We start from the raw sequence: 26,577 nt of genomic DNA on the forward strand, positions 1-26,577 counted from the left end.
TAGTAACGGTTTAAGCCATAAAACGTTAATTTTGGAATGGAAATATGAAAATCTGCGATCTGATGTTTTGTCAGCAGTCTTTTATCACTGGTTTGCAGATAATTATGTAAGAAAAACTTGGTTCATTCTAAGACAAAAAAAAAATGGAAAAACGGTTAATCTGGGAGAGTGCAGCTTTAATCCTGATTATATCACAAACTATCTTAATATATTAAAGCAGATAATTGGAGATCATGCCATGCTGCTAAAATACTTTATCAATCAAAAAATGAATTACTGGTGCAGTTACAGAATATCTCTTAAGTTGAATATAATGTTAAAGCCTTTAAAGCTGCACTCCCACAGATTGACATTTTTGACTTTTATGCTTTTGTCTCAGAATCAGCTGATCTTGGCACCAAAACCTTCAAAGCAGTCATATAAGATAACTCACAAAAGAATAGATCTCAGTTCTTTGCAAAAATGCCGAAATGCTCTTTTTTAAAGCGTAAGTAACGCTATTAGCTATAAAGCATGAGTTTGCCAGGCTAGATATAAACAATTGCGATCCGATCTTTTGTCAGCAATCATCTATCACTGGTTCCAAGAAATTTACGCAAAAATTGGCTCATTCTAAAACAAAAACAAGGATCATATTAGTAAAACATTTTGCATATTTATGCTCTTATATTTATATTCAATATATGATTGTATGCTTACAATATATACTTTGATGTACAAAATGTTCTTTCCATTTGCATGCAATTATCACTATTTATATTTTATATTGATATTGTGTTTATACCTGTAAATATTTGTCAGTCTTTATGTAGTTGTGATATATCTTAGCTATTAACTAACGTGTTGTAAAATGGCTAAAGACAAATGAGGCCGATTTAAAAAAGGACTGAAACTGAATGAAATGAAAACACTTATGGATTATGTATATCATACCACTTCAGCACTAAACGTTTTATTTTAAAGAGGAAGTTTATTTAAACCTCTTAAATACATGCTTGTAAGGATGTTAATGTTCAAAAGCTATTGAATTGCCTTTTCTTTCCTGCAAAGATTTAAACACTTATCTCAATAGTTGCATCTTGGAAACAAAAGAAACTTTAGAGGTATGTTCTAACACGGAAGAGTGAAATTGTCCACTAAAATAATAATAAAAATAAACATTAGGAGGAAGGAATGTTTTATGATTATTTGTATTCTTAACACCAACTTTCATATCATAGTTTTTACGCGCGCAAAGGAAGATGCAACTTTTTAGCACAGGAATCATAATTATCGGATTAATTACATCGCCTCATTTTACACAATTGTGTGCCCAAGGTAATCTTATTTATTCTACTTTGTTTCAAAGTTGCACTATTGTATTTGTAAGGAAACAGTTTTGAATTGGTCTTGTGTACCGGTCTTTGTTTTACGACAAGTGATTCGTTCTGCTTAGTTTGTCTGTGATATGAGTAATGAAAAGTTATCACGTATATTCTTTAGTCTTACAATACATGTGATTTTTTCTCCAAGCTTTAGTCCTTAATATCTTTAATATCACAGAGATTATCGTCATACTGCCTCCTTAATAAACAACTATGAAGAGTTTTCTTTAATTCGATTCCTAGTGTATAATACCCTCCGCTGAACTTGTTCTTGTGTCTTGGTGGAAATACTGTTCAACTGACATGACGAACTAAGTCATACTAAAAGAAATAGTTGTTTTATGACTGTCTGATTTTGCAGGGTTGCAATACTTTATATCGGAGGAATCAACGAGTTGGGAAAATTCGTCATGTCAGCTCGCAGCACCAAATATTGAAGTTAATGATCATGGGGAGTTTGTGCTCAATGACACGCTAGATATTCCAAGCATTTCTACTGAAGGTGTATGGGTTAATATGTACAAAGCCCAGCTAGCTTTTATATATGTCGGTAAGCTTGATAAAAGTAACAAAATAACAGAGTATGCTTCTTAATACATGCACTATTGATTACAAAGATTGCTTAACCTCGAACAGGAAACTATTTCTGAAAATGTTTAAATCCTTGACATTCACAAAAAGGTATTTAAAACCTTGAGATGTTTATACTACTTTTCTCACGTAAGCTGCAAATCTTTAGGTATCCGATATACAATTAAGCTTTTCATTGTTATGTGCTATTGGTTGTAATGCTAAATATTGATGCCTGGTGACCCCATAAAATAATGGTTTCATTGGAAGGGTGTGGCTTGCTGATTATGATTATGTAAAATAAATGACCAAAAAATAATTATAAATAAAGTTAAAGCATTTTTATTTTTTATTTATTTCAAATAAAATCGGATTCGGAATGACCTATTTTGCAACCTTTGAAGGCCCCAAAGAGCTTGTTTATAAGATTTTTTCTATATAATTTTTACTTTTTTCGCTCTACTCCCAAAACCCTTTTTAAATGATGCCAAAATAGTATGAGGTCGTTAGGCATCAGAGAAGCACGTACTCATTTGTGGTAATCGAAATATTTTAACATATACCAGGGTAAGTATGAACAAGTGTACCAAATCCCATTCTACCGTTTCCTACAAAAACAAGGTCGCATATGCTCACATGGCGTTTCTTTCACATATATAAGGGTATGTATCAGGGTATGTATGAAAAATGACCCAGAAAAGAATAGTGGTACTTTAATCAATATATAGGATGCGCTGCTGCTTCGAGTGAGCCTTCAAATACGAGCGAGCCTTCGTTTATTGTTAAGAGTCTTGGTGACTGCAAAATGGCCACCGGATGTAATACATTTGGGATCAGAGAATCGGAACCTGTAAGTAAATACTTATAGTCATAGTAAATTGAGCGATTTAAATTTCCCATTTGATTTAGACAAATGATATTGTTTACATTACAGTTGCCTATAAGTGACAGTTTATTGTTTCTTATGTACTTCGAATTACACGCGTATCCATGGACTTAATTGTCTTCAATAAAAGATAATAATACAATGACAATGTCTAGCTATGTGGTAGTATGCACAGAGACTTTAATGTATGATGCATATCCCAACAGCTGCCCCTGGCGACTTTTAATAGTTGCCTGTGGCCTCAGTTGGTTAAAATCAGTATTGACCCTAAAAAGAATACAACATAACATGGGCTGCTTAATACGTCATGGAACACAATTAAACTATTAAACATGATTTGTCGACGATATTGCAACTTTCTATAGGATCAAAAAATCCACTAGGGTTATATAATTGTCAATTATATATGATGCAATAATGGGCAACTGTTTGGATCTGCATCATACATTCAAATCTCTGTGGTAGTATGTATACTACTAACCGCGAGGACAAACACTAGTTTACACAGATACGAGCTATGAATACAACACCATCCAGCACAACAATTAATTCTGGTCAGATTGATTGTTAAATTTCAAAACGTATACGTACTTCGCTAATTTATATTAGAATACCTCAAACTCAAACTAAACTGTATTCCAGAATATGCAATGTAAGTGCGCTGACATTAATGAAGTTTTACCTGGAAATAACTGTACCGCGACAACATGTGAAACGCAACCCTGTGGCTCGATCGATTCTACCACTTTCTCGATTTTCAGAGTTGAAAACAGTAAGTACCTAACCTTATTGGAACGACTCGGGTGTTTATCTAGAGAATATATAAGCCGAATCGAGGTACAAATAATGCAGGGATTTACTATTCTTTATTTTGAGCAACCGTAGTTAACTCGTCTTTAATAACAAACATGTTTCTGTTTTAGAAACGGAATGTTTCGGAGACTGTGGCGACTGTGCTAAAAACAAAAATTGCCTGGCAACAAACAGCAGCCTGAAAAGCGAAGCGTATAAATGGGAAGATTGCAACTGGTCGACGTTTTCAAACATAGCATGCAGCAGTTATAATTCCACGAGTAACATGTTTACGTTTTTCATATAAAATCAATGGAAGAATTGATAAATCACTGATTTGTTAAATTAAAGAAAATGTGACGTTAAACTGAAGAGACAACATAATATTTTTCCAGATGTTCGCATGGAGACTTCAAATGAAAGTAAATGGAACAACTTCAGCTTGCATTGTTTTCAACACGTACCATTTCCAGCCGTAGATTTGGAATTAGAAAATGCATCATCAAACTCTACCAATGCACACCACTATTGGACTGGAATAGCCAAATGGCCATCGATAGTCAGTGCCTACGGTATACAAAGGTCTTTTATTTGTGTTTCTGTCATGTATCAAATGCACGTTGACATCCGTCCATTATTAATGAACTGTTTGTTCTGCAAAGGTTGCTTTAATTTTATTCACTGTTTATAACCGTTTGTTACTTTTAGACAAACTAGTGAAATGTGGAACCCGGCAGTTCGGTTTCATAAATAAGACGGGTGACACATACAGTTTAGACTTCGTTGCCGAAAACGGAAATACATTGAAGAAAAAATGTTTGTGTCTTCAAGGTAGGGTATTGTTTAAGGAAAAGTATTTCATTTCATAGTATAAAAATCAATCTTTCTTTTCGGAAATCTTTCTTAAAAAATAATTAGTTTTCTTTCATGCTTTACGATGAAATATGGGATTTTAACAACAGTGAAAATATCAATTTGATATTTTCACTGCAAAATAAGGAGAGAAATATATCAATTTTCAGAACTACTTTTAAAATCCTTTGTTATTACATGTAATTGCCTTGGTCAAAACAGAACACTGGACTTCAGTAAATTATGTCAAAAAATGTTAAAAAAAAGAAGAAATATTTTATAAATTTAAATAAATATATAATTGGAAACTTACAACTTACCATTTATTACCGGTTATCCCGTTTATCAAACATTTTACTGATCTTTGAAGCTGAATGTTCAAACATTTGCTTTCATTCCAAACAAATTACAGACAAAAACAACTGTTCGAACATAAATAAAATTTTATAGCATCGTTCAAATGTATTTTGAACTGTTAACCGTTGTAGTACGTAAAATGAGCTTCATGGAGAATTCACACAACAATTTACAGATAGATCCGATATTTTTTACCCCACCCACATCTCAAAATGTGTCAACAAACTAGTGTGGCATTTACTCTTCTGGAAAACAAACAAACATTTTAAAGCGAAACAGACTGGTCTGTAAGATGACTGAATATTAACTTACTATAAAAACACGCGTATATGCAGTCTTAAACTAAGAAGAATGGTTAAAATCCAATGAGTATCCACATTTGTTTTGCCAACACATTTGACCTTCCAAATTTTCATTCCATAAATAGCGTGTAGTAATTTGGTTAAAATAAAGTGTTTTCATTATTTTTTGGAACATTTGTGCACTAATAATACTTCATTTTTTACTGTTCATAAAGCTTTGCAATAAAAAACGAGCGAATATTAAGCTATAAGAATGAATAGCAGAGAACTATTTCTCAGCAAACCGAAAGTAGAAAAGTTGACAGCTATAATTATGCATGAGGGGCGCCACACGGGTAGCGGCATAAAGCCCACCCTTTTCAAAAAGGGGGTAATTCAGAAATAAAAAACAAAACAAATAAAACTCCGAAAATAAGCATAAAAGAAACAGAAAATTTGTTTATTTCAGTGTAAGATCGTATTTATTTTCACTCGTGATCATAAAAAAACTACATTTTCACTCGTGGCTTCGCCACTCGTGAAAATATGTTATTCTATGACACTCGTGAAATAAAATACGATCTTACACTGAAATAAACAAATATCCTCTACATATTTTTGTCGGAAAACGTGTTGTCCAAAATCAAACTGATAGCAGCTAAACAAAACCTCGCAGGAAAATCTAAAGTTTTGTAACGTCATATATATCGGCTAGAACAACACTCCTTTTATGTCAATTTGTTTATACTGGTCGATGTAAAAATACAATGCGATTATAACTGACTTTGCATTTTCAGTGAAGAAAAACGATGACGACAGAACTGATCAAGGTATATTTCACTTTCTCATGAAATCACATTCCTATGCGAACATAGCCTCCAGTAAAATATGTTTTCGTCGACCATAAGCCAGCAACACCAACATGTATTGATTAACACTATTTTCATAGTAAGGCAACCTGTGTCATGGAATTATTGTTGATTGTCTTTTTGACTTTCTATCCCTGTGTCATCAAACAGGTCACAGTAGTTACCATTGTATAGTTGGTTTATGGTCATTTCTGTATTTCTAAATTATTTCAGGCTTCTCTGGTATAATCGCCGGTATAGCTGTTCCTGCTGTTCTTTTGTTGATCCTGATATTGGTTCTTTGTAAACGGTACGTCAACACTATCATTCAAGTTGTTTTCTAGATTGTTTGTAATTTCCATGTCTTGGTTAATGAAATGTTATGCAATTAAATATAATTTTTCAAATGTTAATTAGTTTAGACTTTCACAACCTTTATTTAATATTTTATGTTCTTTTATATAGGAGAACGATAGCGAACACATCAAAGAGTGTTGATATTGAGACAATTGCTTACGATCTTAACCATGAACATCCGGATATATCAAAACCCGTATTTGTATCAACCACAAGCAACTTCTCAGCTTCAAATCCTACTTACTTTGTTATTCAAAACTCTTTAGAAACTCCCGATGTAAAAGCGGAGGAAAATGACCATACTGTAAATGGTAAAAGTACGGAGATTGAAGAAAAAAGTATTGATGGAAAACATTCTGTAGACAATGACGCAATTGTAGCCAGTAATTACGAATCAAACAGTTTAGAGATTGATAACTTAACATCATCACAACTCGAAAATACAGATGACAGAGATGCTGAATTCCAATTATCACCACCTCCTCCACCAACACCACCACCCACACCACCATCTGCGTGTAACGTCGTTGAAACCGAAAATCCAATCTGTCCAAGACCTGACATTCCACTCCCGCATTTGATTGAACACGCAAAAGAGCAAACGAACGATGCTTTAATAGAAACTGAAAATCCATCACAATGCTCGACTAGTTATGAATCAGAAAAGGCAATCGAACTCGAGTGTCAAGTTCCAACTCAACCATGGAATGATAGCGAGGCAGAGAAAATAGCAGAAGTTGAAATGCCTTTACACACATGTAGCGAAAGTAAAGCAGATACTGCCGTGTATAAAACTGCACGACTAATAGAAAATGATATAAACGGACACTTATTTGATTCCGAGTTTGATTTACCACCACCGCCAACGATAGAAGAGGAAATAGAGGAGGCGAGTGACTCAGAATTTGACATGCCCCCACTGCCAATAATAGAGGAGGAAACAGAGGAAGCAACTGATCTAGTTGTTGAAATGCAAACTGATTATTTTAACACAATGGAAACAAAGGAAGCGAAAAGTCCAGAGATGGACATACATTTCCCAAATTGTAGTGAGGATGGAAGATAAATAAATACAATAAATGTAAATAAATATAAATAAATAGGTCTGAGTGGAACCGCAACCATTCCATGTTATTGTAGTTGAGAACGATACAAGATATGAAATTTTATCTGATGAATTGACCACTTTGGAACAGATAACACACATTATATGGAATCAAATATTTGTCAATTACGCTCAAGTGCTTTTGTTACAGGGACTATAATAGATTTGATTTTGAAATGGGATAACTTCCCGAAAACGACATTGAATCGAAAAACATGATTAATGTGAATATTGATATGCCTCCACCGCTATTAGACCAAGAGGGGGACTATGACACTTAATGTCAAACAATCTAGAATATGAACGTTATGTTGACCATCCCAACATTAACCAATAACGATTTTTTTTTATATTTGTTTAATGTCTGTTGCTCGACATTGTGAGCATCTCGCCATACACCGGTTAGGCTTTGCCTTTTCAGCAGTCTTTTGACAAGTAAAATTAAATTGTTTGGATGCTGGCACTGTCCCTGCCGATTTCATTTAGCGCCGTTTGCCCGAATAGTACATTCATGAAGAGGACGAGAACACAACATAAAAAGTACATGGTCGAGATGCAAGCGATTAGCACAGTGAGCGCTGCAAGCTTCGAAGTTAATAATGTGAAACACTTAATATCTAATTTAATTAACACTGTTTTAACATATTTTATCACATCTGTTTGATTTTAAATCTATCCAGTGAGATATATAAACTTTCTATAGTTAGATAACTTGCATGCGTATATACGCGTTCATTTTGTTTGAATTGTGTATATGAAGTTGAAATAAAAATTAACTGGCGTACAATTTTGAACATTTTTCCCTAAGAGGAACCCTCTTTTACTTGTCACAAACTGCTAAATAATGGTTGTGGTTTAGTATATACATTAGTGCACTTCCCTTTGAAGATTGCACTTGGGCACTGGGGTACAGGTTACCCCCCCCCAAAAAAAAATAAAAATAAAAAAAATAATAATAATAATTAAAAAAAAAAAAAAAAAAAAAAATAATAAAGGTTCCCACATGGATCAGGTAGCCACATTTCTGTCAGCTCTGCCGTTTCGAAAGCTGATTTGTCTCATTCGCGTGGAATATGTATCATAAAGCTCTATTAATATAAACGCTGCAGTTATCTCAAGTCTTAGTTTGATTGGGACTATCGTCGAGCAATACCTGCTACACAGTCAACACCTCTTAGCACCATCGTAAGCGGCATTTTATTTTTGTGAAATAGAAACAATAAAAAACAAAAAGGAATAAGAAGTGTTTATTCATGGTAGTTTAAGATTGAGAAGATATGTGTCATGCTATGGTAAATAATAACACTTTCGCTATCAATGTTAGACCCGAGTCTCGTCATTGAACATAAATGCTCACATGATATTTCTATAATGGTTGCCAGTGACTAACGTATATAAACCTAAGTGATATTTGTCGCTAAAGGATGTTTACAAAAAGAACTAACATATCAGAACCAAATGCATATAGTGTATTGATGCTTTGAACTTATTCAATTGTCGTAAGATAATTGGTATGTGTGTAACAAAGATCCTATTAATTTCCGGACATCGGGGTTTGGGGGCATCATTTTTAATTACTATTATGACAACGCCTTTTGAAAGTGCTTGTTTACGGATACGATTGACATAAACATATGTTTATAGAAGCACTTGATCAAGTACTTCCCAAAAATGTCATGCTTGTGTTTGACTGATAAACATTAGGATACATGGGTTAAAATTGCAAAGGACAATACAACACAACGGACGGTATGCCCGTCAGACTTTCCCATGTTGCTCTACATTAGAGATAACTTCGATCGAAAGCTACGCGTGACCTTACCATTCGAGCATACATGTTACACTCAAATCATCTCTCCATGTTACTCTTTAACGTTTTATGTTTAATTGAAAGCTTTAATGATGACACATCTATGACTGAGATCCCAACACGGTGGTACAGATTTACAGGCGGACGGACGGACGATGCACTTACTAAATGCCTTCCGTTGGGCACATAATAAAGTGAAACAAAAGCTTAAGTTTCACAAAAGCAATTTGGACTCTGCTTACTGTCAACGAACACTTATTTAAGACTGGCCTTAAAACATTTCATACATTTGTAATTTCACTGTAAGTGTTATGAGTAACGAGGAAGAGAAACAATACTAAAAGATGGACGTTTGACATACAACTTATTTATAGTGTTGCCTTTATATACCCGGGAAATGAAAGACATAATGGAAGTATCTTCATTTTGGATATATACACTTGCGTTCATTTGCCATGAAGTATTTGCGTCAAGTAAGTAGAAATGGTATTGGCGTGTTCTCGTTTCATTTCCGCAAACAATTATAAATCTTAAAAAATCCTTTGTATAAAGCAATTAAGAGATAAAGATTTTTTTCTTCTAAAATCCACAATTAAAGTTAAATAACAATATCATTTTGAAATAGAATGTTAAGAATATCTGTCTGACATATTTCGTAAAAAGGACATTTTATAAATGAACTGCAAATATTCCCGATAACAAAAAAAAACGCAAAGGAAATGGAATTGGCAAGAGGATAGTAGAATATCCGATTCTTCATACTTTTAACCGCTTTCTCATGATTTCTTTGGAATTGTTGTAGATAAGTAATCATAGAATCATAATAATTAAATGGGATCTACAGGGAAACGGTATGTAGACAAAAACAACTTTAGATTTAAGACTATAAAATCGTAAATACTAAGTCGTTTAAATTTGCAGTCCGTTTTTGCATGCTCCACATTCAATCAAAAGAGCAAAGTTGGCTACATAAAGCAAGTTGGCGATCGAATCGAAGTGATGTTTGGAGATCAGAATACGACGAAAAGAACTTTATGTTTACAAGTTACAGTTCTAGTACGTCTGCATCGTTCAGAACCGCTGATATATGATAACAGATATATGTTTAAACATTGTTATAATAATATTATTTTTCACCAGATACAGGAACTAATCATACGACTTCATCAAAGCAAACACCAACCACAACCGACACAAGAAACGGTACTTCTCCCGTATATTTGTTACTAGACGCCACCACCGAGAAGATAAAAGGTATGCCTTATGAACATTCTGATAAATATGAAAATAATTTGTAATTTTATCAGTTATCTTGCTATTGTTTTAGAGTTTATTGATTATCTATGCGTTATGTATAGAAATACACAAAACGGGATAGGCAGTCATACACATGTTTATCTTAATCTGTCGATCCGAACGTCTATGTAACGTATAAAGGTTGAATTAACGGCACTGAAACCACATGGATACACTAATGGGGTTAAGTAAAAGTAGGGCACATTTTGTTGTACAGATAATATGTTTTGTTTAAGCGTAGAAGTATCAATCTGATAGTGTATATATTAAAACAATACTTTCAGGTGAAGATGTTGCAACAGTAGCTGCTGTTAGTGTCCTCTTGTTCTTAGTGGTTATAGCAGTGATTACCATCTTGATAGTCTTAAGAAAACGGTAACGTATATTAAGTCTCAATTTACATGTACTGAATAGTTTGTTTATACACTTTCATTTTTAAGAGAGAACTTTTCGGTCCAGTAGTCGATAATGGAGAATAAACGCATTCATCACTAATTTTACTTTACAGTGGTTTGCTAATCTGCCAACATAAGAGACAGGAAAAAGGCATAGTCGTCTTGGAGGCTCCTCTCCTTATTTCTGAACCTGTATTTGAAATGACTACATCCAAACAGCAAAACGAAATGCTTAATGAACATTGTTATTTTCTGTTGGAAAGTGCCACGAAATCTGATATGATATCACATTTAAGCAGCAGTGAACCTGAGGGCATTCCCCAAGAAGATCAGTATAGCTATGCAGAGGACACCACTGATTACAATCGTTCTAACAAGCGCACAGACGATTATGATACTAATGCAAAAACAGACGACGATAAGAAGAACGAAGACGAACGGGAACGAAGCTTTAATGTTTACAACAAATTATTACAAAATAAACCCAACGAAGAATATGACCATATTAACGACACGTCATCTGCAAAAATAAACATTGACAGTCAGTATCACTGCACTGAAGCAGAGACCGGTGACACCTACAGTCATTTGCACCCGCAGGTGTTTGGTAAACACATAACAGATAATACATACAACGTCACCGAAAGTTCAACTAGTGACGGTGACTATAACAGCGTTGTAAACAGCGGAAGAGCTGGCGCTATTAAACCTATTTTTAATAGTAATTACGACAAAGTGGCACTGTATCGACTTAATTCGAAGTGATAGCAACATTCATATGGATCAACAGAACTTTAAAACAGACAATAACATTATAAAAAGAAATAAACGGGGACTGTGTACAATTATTCGATTCTAAGGCATAAAGTCAAAGCTCAGCAGCATTAGAATAGAGACACAACAAAGACGTGTACAAAACACCACAGACATCACACATGCCAAACACGATCCTATGAACTATGTAAACTTCGCTATATAAGAATAAGCAGCAAGCTAATATGTTGTCCATGCATCTAATATACCTGCTGATATATCAATAAGATATCATTATGTCTGTTTGTGGTCGTTGAGAACTTGAATTTAAAGGGACCCAGGGCATCAACAGAAAGAATTGTTTTAGATTATATATTTGTTTGTTGTTTGGTTTTGCTACATACGTTTTTAAACATACCTAGATTGTTTTATAGTATATATGCACTGTGCTGTTTGTGGAGTTTTGCGTTGTTGTTCCATGTTTTTTTGTTTTGTGTTCTATGTGTTTGGCGTTTACCAAGTGCCATTAAACTGGGTTTATGTTTAATCTTTTGGCTACTGAACTTGTTTCTGTAGTTTTTCACATAAGTTTGTCCCTGTAGTTTCCTTTCTTTCGCTTCCTTTGCATGTTTTGATTGATGAAGTCGCTGAGTTTTAATTTGATATTTTCTTTTTTCCACAGTTCATGTATTATTACATCAGAAAATCCTTTATTATTGATTGTGCTCTAACCTTGTGTATTCTTAAAATGTTCTTTTGAAATAAATATTGTTTAAACCAGGCACTGCCGTAAAGATACCAAATTGCCGTTTTAATTCAATTAAGGTATGAATCGTTGAATATTTTGCATTCTATGCAATATGATATTCTCGTTTGTAAATTGAAATTGCCTTTGCAGGTAGATTGTTTTTAGAATTTGGCTATTAAACAATATCTGCATCGTTGTAGTTTGACTGCAAAAGTATGTATCCAAGTGACGATTGTTTAAAACTATGTTTAAGCCAACAACGCTGGTAATGGCATCGTGTTACATGTAACTCCCAAAGGTGAAATACTTTATAATGTGCTCATATATCTGAAAAAACAATCACAATTTGAACAGTTGTCGCAAAATTTGAAAGAAGTACTGCAGATCACATGTGTGTCCATCAATCTCCCAGAGAAGTACAACTTTTATTTAAAGATATAATTTCTTGCAAGGTAAAAAGGTGAGAAACATCTAAACTACCCGAAAAGGAAAATATTCAAGATGGAAATACGATCTATACTCGTAATAGGGATGTTATTGTTCACATGTTCGTTTTTGAAGTTAATTATGCATAACACCTCTAACTAAATAGAAATTTATCCTCATTTTAACCAGGAAAGAAAATGTCGTAGCGAGCTTGACGAAAATACTTTTTAGAAATATGCATTTAGTTCACAAGTTATATACTAAGAAGTTGCATTTCGATTTGAAACAGGATGTGTCGATTACTGATTTTGCTGTTTCTGGTATACCTACACTTGAGCTTACTTATAGCAGGTAATGAAGTAAGCATGTTTATAGTATATATTAGTTTATATATATAGTTATAATATGTTTGTAGTATGTTTGTGATGTTTATTGGTACAGTCTTTAATCATAACCAGTGTGGTATCCGTGTCTGTGTACTCACGGCATTTTAGTTTGGATTGTATTCGAGATAAGTAAGGTATACGTCATGGTCTTGGTTAAATAAACTTGTATTACGACGAATATGTTTGTAAACATCGCTTATCCCAGACTGGGTCGAAAATAAACATGCTAACGCAGCTCTGTACAATATTTGACGGTTTTAAGGACAACAACGTGGGTTTTACATTCTGAAATTGTCTGATCTACATGACAATGTAAATTACAGTGACGGACCCAGGAGTCAACACAATCACATGAGCATCTTTAAGGGCACATAGTTCAAAGGTGAATACGCGCAAGTACGAAAGAACAAAAGCGAAGATGCGAAGGTAACTTTGCTCTTTCACCTTCTCCCCGTAGTTACTTCGCACTCGTAATTTCGTACTTTCGAGTTTTCGCCTTCGTCACATCGCTCCTTCGCCTTCGTACTTTCGTACATTCTCCTCATCGCCTCTTCGCCTTTCCGAGCGCTTTACACTCATTTAACTAATTGTCAATTCATTTTTGCTGCGGTAACAATGCGTTGTTGATGTAAGGAAAACAACTCGCTCTACAGTTGTACCAATTATTGGTACGAATTGTCTGTCTTGCGTACGGCGAATCATATGAAGTGGCACAGGTGGGCGAGAAGGTTGTCCTCCCGCCGAATTTTCTTTTTACTGATTCACTGAAAGCACTATATAGTTTGGTGATCTTTTTTTAATTTAATACATGATAATGTTCAGCTCATTTGACTTTTATGATCACAACAAACACAAGCTATGGATTTGTGTATTGTAACAGATACAAAACTATATGCGATATGTTGGCGAATTTTTAACTGGGGAATTAGTGACCATATAGCTAAACATTGAAAAATCGGCTAATATTTTTGTATCTGTGATAATAATAAAAAAGGAAACAGAGTATTTTACCTTATTTCTCTGCGCTCGTTCAATGATAAAATCACGTCGATTTCTTGATAGGAATGCCTTGCATGAAAGTACCTGCGAATTTCAACATCAATATCATGGTCAGCCATGTTAAATAGTTATAAAACTAAGGCGAATGAACAACGGTATGAACGGCCGAAGGCGAAGGAGCGAAGGGACGTGTCTTCGACCTTTCGCCTTCGTATTTTCACTTTCACTTCTCCGCCTTCGTACATTGGTGTCTTCGCCGTCGTCCCTCCGCGTCTTCGCTCCTTCGCTCCTTCGCGAAAGAGCGAAAGAGCGAAGACACGATGGCTTTAACGGAACACCGTTAAGGTCACCGCATTTAATGGACAGTTTAATACAGTTCTGTTAAAACCTAATGACAATGCAAAATGATATGGTTATCACAGCAGACATGATTTAGAACCCCCCCCCCCCCAAACAAACAATGTTTTAAAATCAAAGCAAGCATGACTCCTGTCACGAAGATGGCACTTTTAGGTTGCTAAATTAGATGTTTTATCTTGTGGGAAGGTAAAATCAGTCCAACACTAAAGGTGGGCATATAGATGATACGTTATATCTGTGTTCCTATACGCGCGAATGTGTTTGAATATCTGTGAGGTATTTAGCAAATTCAAGTTTTGGTTCTTTTCAACTGTTGATAATTGGCTTACATTTCAAAACTGTCAACTCTTCTTCAACACTACTTCAACAGGCGAAATATATTCAATAACTTTAGTAATTCTGTATTATGCTCGTAACATTTACGAAACGTAATGTACTTAAAACAGTTTAAACCATGTAAAATCCAGTGACATCATTTGTTAGTGATTTCTAAATCAGAGTATAGTCGGTAAGATAATTGAAACACCGAGAACACGTCGAGCAAACACCGTCGTTTAGGTACAATTAAGAATGCCTTTACATTAACGTTATAATTTTGTTTATATTTTGTGTACAAGTACATTCAATGAGTCCAAGATAAAAATGACTTTGATTGTTGTTTTTTTCATTGATACAAGCAGGTTTATATGTGTCGGAAAATACCACGATATGGAATAGCTATCCATGCCAGTTAGCTAAACCGGAAATTGAAGTTGCCGAGGACGGAAAGCTTATTGTGAACGATCCCCGTGTAAAACCTGGAGAAGATATGTGGATCGGAGTTTACTTAGCTCCAAGGTGTTTTACATATGTCGGTGTGTACTACTTTAATCCTAATCACATACATTTATTTTGATAAATATTGTTAGTACAGGTCCATGTATATATCCTAGAGCTGAAACGGCTATGCTCAATACCATGACATAAGAAGTTTATACTGTTACATTTTAGCGTAATTGATATAATATAAATTGGATAGAAATATGTGCAGTATGGTTTTATGGCACCGACAGCCCGAGTCTTTATAATTATACATGGACGCCTTAACGCGAGTGTATACTTTGAACCAAGAGGGTTGCCAGGGACGTAACTGTTTTGTACCATGTTGTCAAGGACAACAGTCAAGAAATAAAGTGCGGTATCAGTAAATTGCGTTGTGATTTATCTACACGGTAGTTGTAAATCGGTTAAAGGCCTAGTTTAATCCTTCTATAAGTGATACACCCTCAACAAAAAACAAACAAACAAAAAAACGTCTATTGTACACAACCTCTGTGTATTGATTTTAATCTAATTGCATAATTGTCTCATCAGATCTCTGATCTGAGAATCCTGCTGTGCAATTTTGGATGTTTTATTATAGAAATGGACCCTAAATGGCCCTGAGCCAATAATCAAATTAACAGGAAATTGGCCCCTACTGTGACATCAGTGCAATTAACAGGAGATGCACAGCAGGGGATTGTCATGCCAAACATTCCTTAAACTAGACCTTTAAGCTCCGCCTCTTGGAGTTCATACATTTAAGAAAACAAAGAAAACATTTGCATACATGATACAATTTAGAGATGAAAACCACATTTATCAATCATATGAACTGCTCTATATCTTCTTTTCCCTTTAAGGTTGTGATATATCAGAGGAAGCAATGGAATCATTTACTGTGAAAACATTTGGAGACTGCAGTACCGCGTGTGGCTGTATGGCGTTTGGAATAAGAAAGAACAACAAAGTATGTTGTAATGGTAACTATATGCTAACAGAGATGCCAAAATTAAGATTATGCAACGACAGTAACTATTGATATATAATATTGAATTGCTCTTTTTCCAGAACTTTGACTGCATTTGTGTAAATGACTTGAACAGACCACCTCACCCAAACTGCGACATATGTAGTTTGTCTGGCTACATGTTTGCATGTGGTGCTGAAAATGGGCCCTACTTTTCGATATATACTTCCGAATCGGAAACAGGTGATAGAAAACTTGTATAGAAAATATTTAATATTTTAGTTACTTCATTTTAACTAACCGATTTAGACTCAAACGTAATCTGTATTAACATTTTATGAAACCAAATAAAACTAAGCTAAATAAAATTCATTTATGTTACCTAATATAGTATTTAGGCTGCACTCACACAGATTCACAGTGTTGACCTTTTTTCTCTTTTGTCTCAGGATCGGCCAGTGATATAAGATAACTCAAAATAGAACAGATTTCATTTGTTTGGAAACATCATTTTTCAAGTAACGCTTTTAGCTATGCAACATCAATCTCCGAAAGTAAATATTAAAATTTGCTATCAGCAGTCCTATTTTACCGTTTTTTTCAGACATTAACGCCTAATTTGGCTCATTCCAGGACAAAAAATAAAAGAAGTTTTCAAAACGGTCAATTTGTGTGAGGGCAGCTGTAAGTGTGAGGTTGTGTTGACTGGATACAAACCAGTAAAGTCCTGATTCGCTGACCGTTCCAATGCTGTAGCCAAAACATGTATTGATAAATAATTTTGATGCATTATGGTTTTGTGTTTTTGTATGTTATGAATCTGTTAAGACTGCCATTAAAAGAGTTTGATAAATATTGGCTACCAGGTTTGTCACTATAGTTTCCATCGTGTTATTAAAAACAAAAGCCACGCAAACAATGACAAAATAGTGGTTAATGGGCCGCCTTCTATGTTCCACTGGACAAATGAGATTATCAAGTAGTTATTTGCAATACTCCATAAGACTTGTTCATGGTTAAGAAGGAAAACATTGTAGAAAACCTGTTTTAGGACGAGATATTAAACACGAGTTGATTTGATAGCTTGTATATACATTGCCCTCGTCAAAAGCCTACCTTTTTGTATACATTTATACAAGTTTATACCTCTTTATGTTTAGTAGATTCAGTTTGCGACGAATGCACTACTCAAGGTAACTGTTTGATCTTTCAATACAATGATACCAATCAACAACGAGTGTTTGAATGGAGATCCTGCGATCGAGACGAGTCATACAGAGTTTTGTGTAGCAACATGCCATTTTCAAGTTAGTTGTTTTAATCATACATTATACGAATACATGTATAAAAATATTTGTTCTATCATAACCGCTATGTATAGACCTACATTTGCATTGATTTCAATAGGCCATACGTATATATCGTTTTTATGCATATGTTGAATGATCCTTATAACCAGTCTTTTTCATAAACGCATACTAGTACCTTACTGTGTATCCACTCATTAGGGCGTTTTTGCATTGTAAAGAATTGATTTATTCTTCAGTAAAATAACTTGCATGGCTTTCAGAATCCCCAGTACATGCTGTATACCCCGGTATGGATACCTTTACTTCTACATGGATACAAGCTTCAAACACATGTTTTATGGACAAAAAATACCCGTCGTCTTACAAAAGTATAATTGAAACAAAGTTCAATGCCTTGGCTAACCAACCTCACTGGACGGGCATAATAAAAATGCCAGCAATGAGAACACTGGACAGTATGTTATATTCTCATTATACGTTTGGCAAATAAATAAAATGTAAAATGCAATGTATTTAACACGACTGTATCATCGACTGTTGTCGCCACCTTGTCAATGGCCGAAGTGTCTGACTTACAAAGTAGTTCGTGTCAAATTCAATTTAAAGTTAAAGTTAAAGTAAGTAGTTTCATATGACCTAAATAATCAGCATGTCATATATGTTATAGCATGTTATATATACGCACTTGTTCCACAAATCACGCTTTGGGAGTTTTATTTTAGTTTGAAAGTTAAAATCACATATAACTCGTAATTAAATATATGCGTCTCTATAAATGCTTATGTGATTGAAAAGGCATGTAAGTTAAATTATTTTCAGAGTATGGACCGAGTTGTACGAACGAATTTGGATATTTGAAGAAAAAACATGGTATATACGAAGTAAAATTCGAAGGAGAGATAAAAAGCAAATTAAGTCTTTGCGAAGAAGGTATGAAATTCGATATTTTATAAATGTACCAGAGGGAAAAACTGTGATATTCAGTTTAATAAAACGTAATGATAGTTCTTCCCTATTATAATCTTTTAGATTCACGTCATTCATGTCTGTATGTGTATATTGCTGCATGCCAAATGTACATCATATAGATAAACACAATTATGGTCTTACATAGAGTTTTAACACAATCGTCACATTTCAACAATTCTTCCCAACCAATATTTACAATAGTATTTATTTTTCTATTTCCTCTAGGACTGATTACTCACATACATAAAAACACAAACTATTTCTGTTCTTATTTTGCTCAATGAAGTGAATTCTGTAATTTCTGACTTCGTTTCGCTGTACTAGCCTTCCTTGACTTCAATTCACAAAACTACGTAACACATTCGAATTCATACGCGCATTTGACAGATGGGGGTAAGTTTAAATAAAATTGAAACGAAAATAAAAAGGAATAATTAAATAGGCAGGTATATAATAAATGGAATAAAATGTATTGCGATAAAACGCTTTTCTGGTGTCCTGTATCACGTCTCGTTCAGTGAGTAAACATGTATTTACACACCGAACGAGAGGTGATACAGGTCACCAGAAAAGCGTCCTATTATAATATCCCCTATGTATTTCTGATACATTTGCATACAAATGTATGTGACGTCAATGACATCGATTTTACTTTTTGTACTCCATGTAGATTATTAGATTGTGTAAAAAAAGGAAGTTGTCAAAACGTACATAAAATTGATAACGTTGTGTACAACGCATTGAATATTACTTACTGCTGTATCACATCGCTTACGACACATGTATCTTTCGCAGTTCTTGCTATTTTGTCCATTTCGAAATTGACTGAGTTTGTCTTCCACGTACAACACAGTTAGTTTTTAAATAGCGTCGGTATAAGTATCTGTACTAATAACGTGACGTTCACATGCTAGATTTACTCACTTTAAACTGGGAAACCATTATGCCTTTAATGCATTATCATGATCAACTTATTGGTGACCACCAACCAAATTCTTATGCGCCCATGCCGGGGATCGAACCCTGGTTGACTTGGTGAGAAGCGAGTGCGCTTACAGGAAAACCTGCGCTACCGACAACCTGAGCTAACGCTTTTTTAACTGGGGAATTGGTGGCTACATAGCAATTAATTAAAAAAATCATTTAATCATTGTAGCTGTAGCTTGATTTAGCCGCCCCCCCCCCCCGTTTAAGGTACATAAGTGGATCTATGAGGTGCTATGTTGTTCGTGTATGGTGGGCGGTAGCGTCCATTTTCATTCCGCGAGATGTTCTGCAGTACATACAAAGTGAAATGTAAATAGACACAACCGGCCTCCACAGTAAAAGGCACCTGGCTAAAACACAAATGTTAGATTTAAAATTTATATTTTGTTTTTGTTTATTTTGTAACCTATTCCAAAGGCAACTGTTTCATTTATTTGCACAAACAACACTCAGCAACGGACAGATTCCAAAACACACGATGTTTAAGACTTATTCTATAAAACATGTCTTTTTAAAATGTTGGGTTTGATAAGAATTGATGAAATTGGTAATAAACATTTCTGCAAAAAATGTACCCTTTGTAAACAAGGATAACTTTCTTGGCCTCCTTTCTTTCAGTCAGTGCCAAAAAAGTTGGCAATTGGCTAAAATTGTCCATAACGTCATGGTAAAAAAACAAACAGCGTGCAAGAGACTATCCTTTTCTGCTATACTGGACAATTTTCGGCATTTCACCTTCTTTTTTGGATACATTTCTAAAGAATATTTTAAACAAAAACTGCACAATCCAAAGTAGTTAGATTAGCATTATTTTCTCTGAAATCTTCTTAAAATAAGGATTTTCGTCTGAATTGTTTGATGGATTAAATCATGTTAAACATAAAAAAATCCAGAATTAATCCCCCAATAAACCCAGTGATTGAGAATTCAATGTTCTGATTTTGCAGTTGATTGAAAACATTTGGTCAGAGTAGGGTTAGTGATATTCGAATGACTTCAAGATTGTTCGTGGAATGGCCAGAAATCTTGATACACAGATGAACCTAAACCTAAAATAGTTCATGTTTATATTTACACTAATTATTTGAAAAGATTTTTAGGCGTAATCCAATGAAAGCGCCGAAAAATAAGGCTTCCAATATAATTAAAAGTTGTGTAAACTCGGCTGTTTCAACAGCAGCATCGTCGACGACGTCACGGGTTTTATCGACGTCACATATATTTTACCATAATAAAACATTCGATCTATAAAATCGTCGCTTTGATAAGATCAAGAGGTTTTTCGAAGGTTTTCACGCTCATCGGAATAGAAATGCAAGTAATCTAATAATTATGCGTTCTTCTAAGGAAACGCAGAACTACGGCAAATTCAAATGTATGACTTATGTTTAAAACACATAACAATGTTTTACAGAAACAGCTACAGATGTTTCCCAAGAAAAATGCCATGCATCATCTTCAAATTCCTCGAGCTCAGAAGGTAGGTTGATGTTACTAGTTATGTTTTGTTTGACGTTCAATATTAAGGATAATCAACCCGTGTATACATCATGGATTTACCCATAATTAATTTCCAAATTCATGTAATTATAATTTCATTATGCATATGTGCATTAAAATGTCACCGGATGTTTCTATTTCAGAATCCTCTGCAGCAATATTGGCAGGAATACTAGTCCCGATGACTTTGCTTATAGCTGTGATAATAATAATAATAGTAGCGATTAAGAAAAGGTATGGACGATCTGTTCCTATATATGTTTATAGATGTGTATAATATATATAATACATAAATCACACACATGTTTAAGTGTAAGTGATTGTTTTAAATTAAATATCTACTGAATACTATTTTACTGCGTTCTAAGAAGTGACAGGTAATATAATTTGTATAAATGGTTCCAGGGACATACTGAGGAGCTGGTTCACCAGTTGTATTTCCGAACGAAACGAAAGACAGTGTCGATCGAAACCATCTCAAGAGATATCTAATCCCGTACTCAATTCAACAACAAACACGGAACAAGATTTAAAGACCAGTGTAAACAACCCTAGCCATGTTGTCAGAGAGAAACCTATTCAGGGTGCCAGTGGATTCGTTAAAACAAAAACGGACACCGAACCGTATGCTCTTCCTGGTGATATGTATGCCGAATACGACACATTGAAGGAATCCAATAACTCAAATCAGAGCGAAGATCATGACCATGCCAATACAGCCCGTTTCGTGAATGGCTCACCTTTGAAAGTAAATTTTGCAGATGCAGATCTTGTCTACAACGAAGTCTCAGTAACAGACGGCAATGATTATGATCATATAGCAACACAAAACATAGATTCAGATAATGATAACGGCATCGAAAGACAAACGGCAGATGGGACAGATGACGCTTACAACAATTTGAACATAGATAGAAAGAGTTCTTCGGAGACGGATAACCCAAACAACATTCCAAACAACTTAAACAATGATAATGGCAACGCATACCGTGATGATAACCCATACAACTTTCCTGATAACGTAAACAGTGATGATTGACTATAAAAGTGTCTGCGTAGACTTCGAAAACGGAAAAATTGATACCTGGTACAATATCATAGGTTAGATGTGATCAATCAAGGATTTGAGTATGTATACCTATTAGGATGTTATCAAAAATGGCTGTTTTCTGTTTACCAGTATGTAGCAAGTTATGACTTTTTTCTGTACTTTACTGTAAATGAATAAAATAAGGAATTACCATTATGTTTTATCAATCACATGTATTATAATAAGTTTGTGACGTTATCCGTTGTGTGTTTGAATTCTAAATATGATATTTGACTGTAGAACATACTTTATCTTTTATTAACTGTTCATTATTTTAAGAAAGGCGAGTGTTTAAAGAATTGACATTTTTAGTGTGAGTAATTAACAGTCAGTTATAACAACGTTTTACAATACTATAGCCTACTTTGAGTACAAAGTACCTATCACGTAAAGGACATGTTCAAAATTCGTGCTACGAGACGAATGTGTTGCAGGGGAGTAGCTAGTAGTGAGTTTTGATAATACATGCTAACATATTTTATTCAAATCAAAATAACACAAGTGTGGCTCTTTCATTGGATTTAGAAGTAAACATTCAGTTACACAGCACTGTTTGTGATATTAGTTACAGTTCTAATAGACAGCGGAATGTGTAAAATGTTATTTTAAAGAATAAAAAAAATCGGCACTGCTTGCCTTGGACTGTCCGTTCGCTGAAGATATTCGCAAAATTAAAAGTTCAGCTTAAATTTATGAACAGCAATAGGAACATTTGAATTCCCGCAAGATTCTGCAAGAGATTTTAACTTCTTTTGTCGAAATATTAGTAAATTACTCTGTTAATACACAATTGTCTACGTAATATATTTTTTTTCTATTTTTTTTTTGTCGAAATCGATAATTTTCTAACTCTCGTACTATGAAAATGTGACACTTTTTTCGTAAAGCAGCCATTTAACCTTTGCATCACAAACTTACTCATATTTAAGTCACTTGTTTTTTATGTAGTAAAATTCCTTCATGATCGTGTTTGATCATCCTTTCTCATAAACAGCAGTCAAAGCTCAAATATGAATGTAAATCAAACATTTGTTAAACATTGATAGAGAAATAGGGTGTATTATGATAGGACACTTTCTTGGTGATCTGTATTTCGTTCAGTTCTATGTTTAAACATGTTAACTCACCAATCAAGACCTAATGCAGGTCACTAGATAAGCGTCACATCGTAATAGTCATTTTATTTTTCACCTTACTATTCATTCCTCTTTATTTTTCGGTTTCAATTTACCGCTATCTATCAAGTGTCCATATATGGAATGGCTTGCGCGTATGAATACTTTTGTGTACAGGGCGGCTACACCAGCGAAGCAAGTCAGAGGCTACAATATTCACTTTATTTAGAAAAATAAGGAGAAAATGTTTATATCTCAGCAAGATAAATAAATTGCTAATAAGAAAACAATTATAATATTTCTCAGCACACACAAAATCATAAACGGTACTCATTTTACTGTGTGTGTATACCACGTGGTAAGTTGTGTCATAAATGCTGTAATACATTATAAACAAAGTAAAAAACAAAAACTTTAATTTATATTCCGCGGCCTTCATATTTGTAAACAACGTAAACTTAGATGGAGTTCTGGTCAAATGGCTTTATACGCCAATAGAGGGTCTTTCCGTAGGAAAAGCAGCCTCGTTCTGGGATTGACCTACTAAAAAAACTATGGAAAAACCAAACCAACTCGGGAACTAGTTTATTCCTTATTTGGAAGAGGCATTTAAATTTACCGAAAATAACTGGATTTGTGTCACTTGTCTTACAGCCAGTTATTGTAAAATTACGGGGACTTTTTATAGTACCCTACGATATGTCTCTAAATGACATATGACGCGTGAATAGTGTATTGTCATCATATTCACACCTCTGGTATTATGGGACAATTGTTGTAAAAACAAGACAAACGAATTTTTAACACAACAATAGAGTTGTAGGCAAAACATGTATTCAACAACAAAGCATCGAATATTCGAATACCGATTTTGACATTCGAATACCAAATGTTTGATCGAATATTCGAATATTCGTTTGCATCCCTAGTTTATATACTAGTACTACAAACTGTACTAGCATGATACGGAATCAGGAGACGGCGACATGGTGACACGGAACTTTTAATATGGCATGCTGTGTTTCCAAAGTTCAATATGGGAAATTGATAGGCATAAAATAAAGGCACTCTCATATCATACTATTTGATTTAATTTTTTATCCATCTAAATATTACGTATCTTATTCAATGGCGCTTGCTAGTTTTCAATTTCACCAAGAGTCCATGTATGCTTATTACAAATAAAACACCATTACGTCGCCTATTCATATCAGGTGTTTTTATTTATTGTTGATTGATTGGTGCGAGTGTTTTCAAGATTTGTATATGTTTGATTGGCTATTTTTATTCTTTCTGTTTGTTTTTTTTGTATATTTTTAAATGAATTTGCGCCTTGTTAGATGTTTTGTCTCTTCCGTTTTTGTGTTGTGTTATTTTTGTATATTTTTTTATTTTTACCTTAATGTTTGTGTATGTTATCGTTTCACTGTTTTTATGCTAAAAAGAATATAAATCATATTCGAACCCACAGTTGTCGTGTCTACCAAGACACACTGACAGAAGTAACACTTATATAACATAACATTGTATAGTACACCACGGCATAGAATACAGTAACATAGTATGTATCTTACCGGAACAACATTTGTTTATGTTGTTTTAACATTTTCGTTCGTTTCTTCTGAAAAATAAAACAGTTTCTGTAAATTATATATACGTGAATTGATTTTACTTTTCGGTTCAATAATTTCTTGATGCATGTCTATACATTTTGATATTGACATAAACGAGCCTAATAGAGCTTCAACTTGAAATTCAATATTCAATTTGACATTTCTTTTTAATGCCATCCATCCTCCTCTAAAAAAGGAGGCACATATGTTTGCAAATGTCGATAGGTCGGTGGGTTGGTCTGTTAATAAGTAGTTCGGTCGGTAGACCATATTTTGTCCGCGCAATTACTGGAGAACATTTTGAAGCGTTTGGCGCCTATTGTTTATGGATAAGTGGATCGTTTGTAAACAATTGTTCGCGTACTAACTGGAGATCGGATTGGCCTAGGACCATGATGCTACACTGCTAGATTGCCCTTGACCAGTAAATGACATCTTTTATCTATAGGTAAGTAGGTCAAATTTCAATGTCAAAGCAAACAGTTTGGGACGTATTTTCAATAAATAATTGTCATCATTTAACATAAAAACCGGTTCAATATAGGACAATACGTTTTAGGTTTACTTGACCAGTTCAAGCTGACGGTCAACATTAATTTGAAACCTTGACGCGCAAGACGCATTCACCTAGGGCCATGAAATCCTGTCTAAGGTTGCCCTTGACCTGTACCTCTATTGTTCGTGTGGGCAGTAGGTCAAAAGCCTATGCCACAGCCGACAGTCTAATGCATTCTTTGTCCGCACAATTATTTGAGAACGGTTTGATGCAATGCCATGAAATGTCAGTAATAGGTTCCCCTTTACTAGTTGACCCTATTGTTTTGAGGTCAGTAGGTGAAAGGTCAAGGTCACAGTTTGCAGCCTTATAGATTTAGAATCAGTGTAACTTCGCGTGTATTTGCTGTACTTCACTATGTATCATATATGTCATTAATTTGGTTGTCTGAAGCCTAATCTATGGAAACTAAGGTACGACCAGTTTATATCGATTTAAGTGAACATCTTTCGTAAAGTTTTACTTATTAACAAAGAAACTGATATTCGATGTTCATCATTAAGAATTAGACCAAACTACATGTCGATATAATGCAGGCAACAATCCTCTACGCTGTTATCCCTCCCTGCGTCACAAACGCTCCCTGTCACAAGGTAAGAACACATGTTGAATTTCAGCAAGGTTTTCATGTTTTCTGTTTTAAATAGAATGTTTAAATCGCAATTATGAAGTTTGTTTTAAAAAGCATAACAGGCTTTTTGAAATAATATCAAGTTTTAAAACTTTGCATGCGTGATTTTGATATACTGCAAGTCATCACAGTAATTTTGCTGCAAAGAAAAATCATGCATAGAAAACTATTGGCAGAAAAAGCAACGTTTACTTGTTTAAACACATGATTTATATTAAAAATGCATATAAGGAAACTGACATAAGAAGCAATGCTTATTTTATTTAAACATACGATTTATATACCATCAAATTTTAATCAGAAAATTTAGGTTTGTGATATAGTGAAATGTATTGCAATGCAACACTTGGATTTTATCTTCAAACTATAACTGAAAAAGTGTCAGCATCAGTATTAAGTAGTCATTAAAACTATAAATAATTTACGGAGAACAGTTAAAATGCAATGAGT

General features: G+C 34.3%; 1 protein-coding gene across 6 annotated transcripts; it reads left to right on the top strand.

Annotated features, from left to right (window-relative positions):
- The first annotated feature begins 26 nt into the window (after nt 1-26).
- Nucleotides 27-25,090, top strand: LOC128234728 (uncharacterized). 6 transcript variants are annotated; one of them, XM_052949165.1, is made up of 13 exons: nt 27-1,317; nt 1,726-1,914; nt 2,663-2,784; nt 3,463-3,592; nt 3,744-3,893; nt 4,008-4,184; nt 4,321-4,443; nt 5,900-5,932; nt 6,185-6,260; nt 6,416-9,695; nt 10,363-10,476; nt 10,803-10,893; nt 11,027-12,447. In XM_052949165.1, the coding sequence occupies exons 1-10, from the start codon at nt 1,242-1,244 to the stop codon at nt 7,371-7,373; spliced, it is 2,034 nt and encodes a 677-aa protein (XP_052805125.1). In that variant the 5' UTR covers nt 27-1,241; the 3' UTR covers nt 7,374-9,695; nt 10,363-10,476; nt 10,803-10,893; nt 11,027-12,447. The 6 variants fall into 6 exon arrangements, with proteins under 6 accessions (XP_052805125.1, XP_052805131.1, XP_052805126.1 ...); XM_052949166.1 differs by lacking the exons at nt 27-1,317; nt 1,726-1,914; nt 2,663-2,784; ... (4 more) ...; nt 5,900-5,932; nt 6,185-6,260 and adding exons at nt 15,263-15,439; nt 16,250-16,356; nt 16,458-16,599; ... (4 more) ...; nt 21,266-21,356; nt 21,528-25,090 and having other exon boundaries at nt 7,369-9,695; nt 11,027-13,191; XM_052949169.1 differs by lacking the exons at nt 27-1,317; nt 1,726-1,914; nt 2,663-2,784; ... (4 more) ...; nt 5,900-5,932; nt 6,185-6,260 and adding exons at nt 15,263-15,439; nt 16,250-16,356; nt 16,458-16,599; ... (4 more) ...; nt 21,266-21,356; nt 21,528-25,090 and having other exon boundaries at nt 7,369-9,695; nt 11,027-13,191.
- Nucleotides 25,091-26,577: the final 1,487 nt, after the last annotated feature.

The sequence above is a fragment of the Mya arenaria genome, chromosome 5 (genome assembly GCF_026914265.1).
Source record: "Mya arenaria isolate MELC-2E11 chromosome 5, ASM2691426v1".
NCBI classification, from domain to species: Eukaryota; Metazoa; Mollusca; class Bivalvia; order Myida; family Myidae; genus Mya; species Mya arenaria.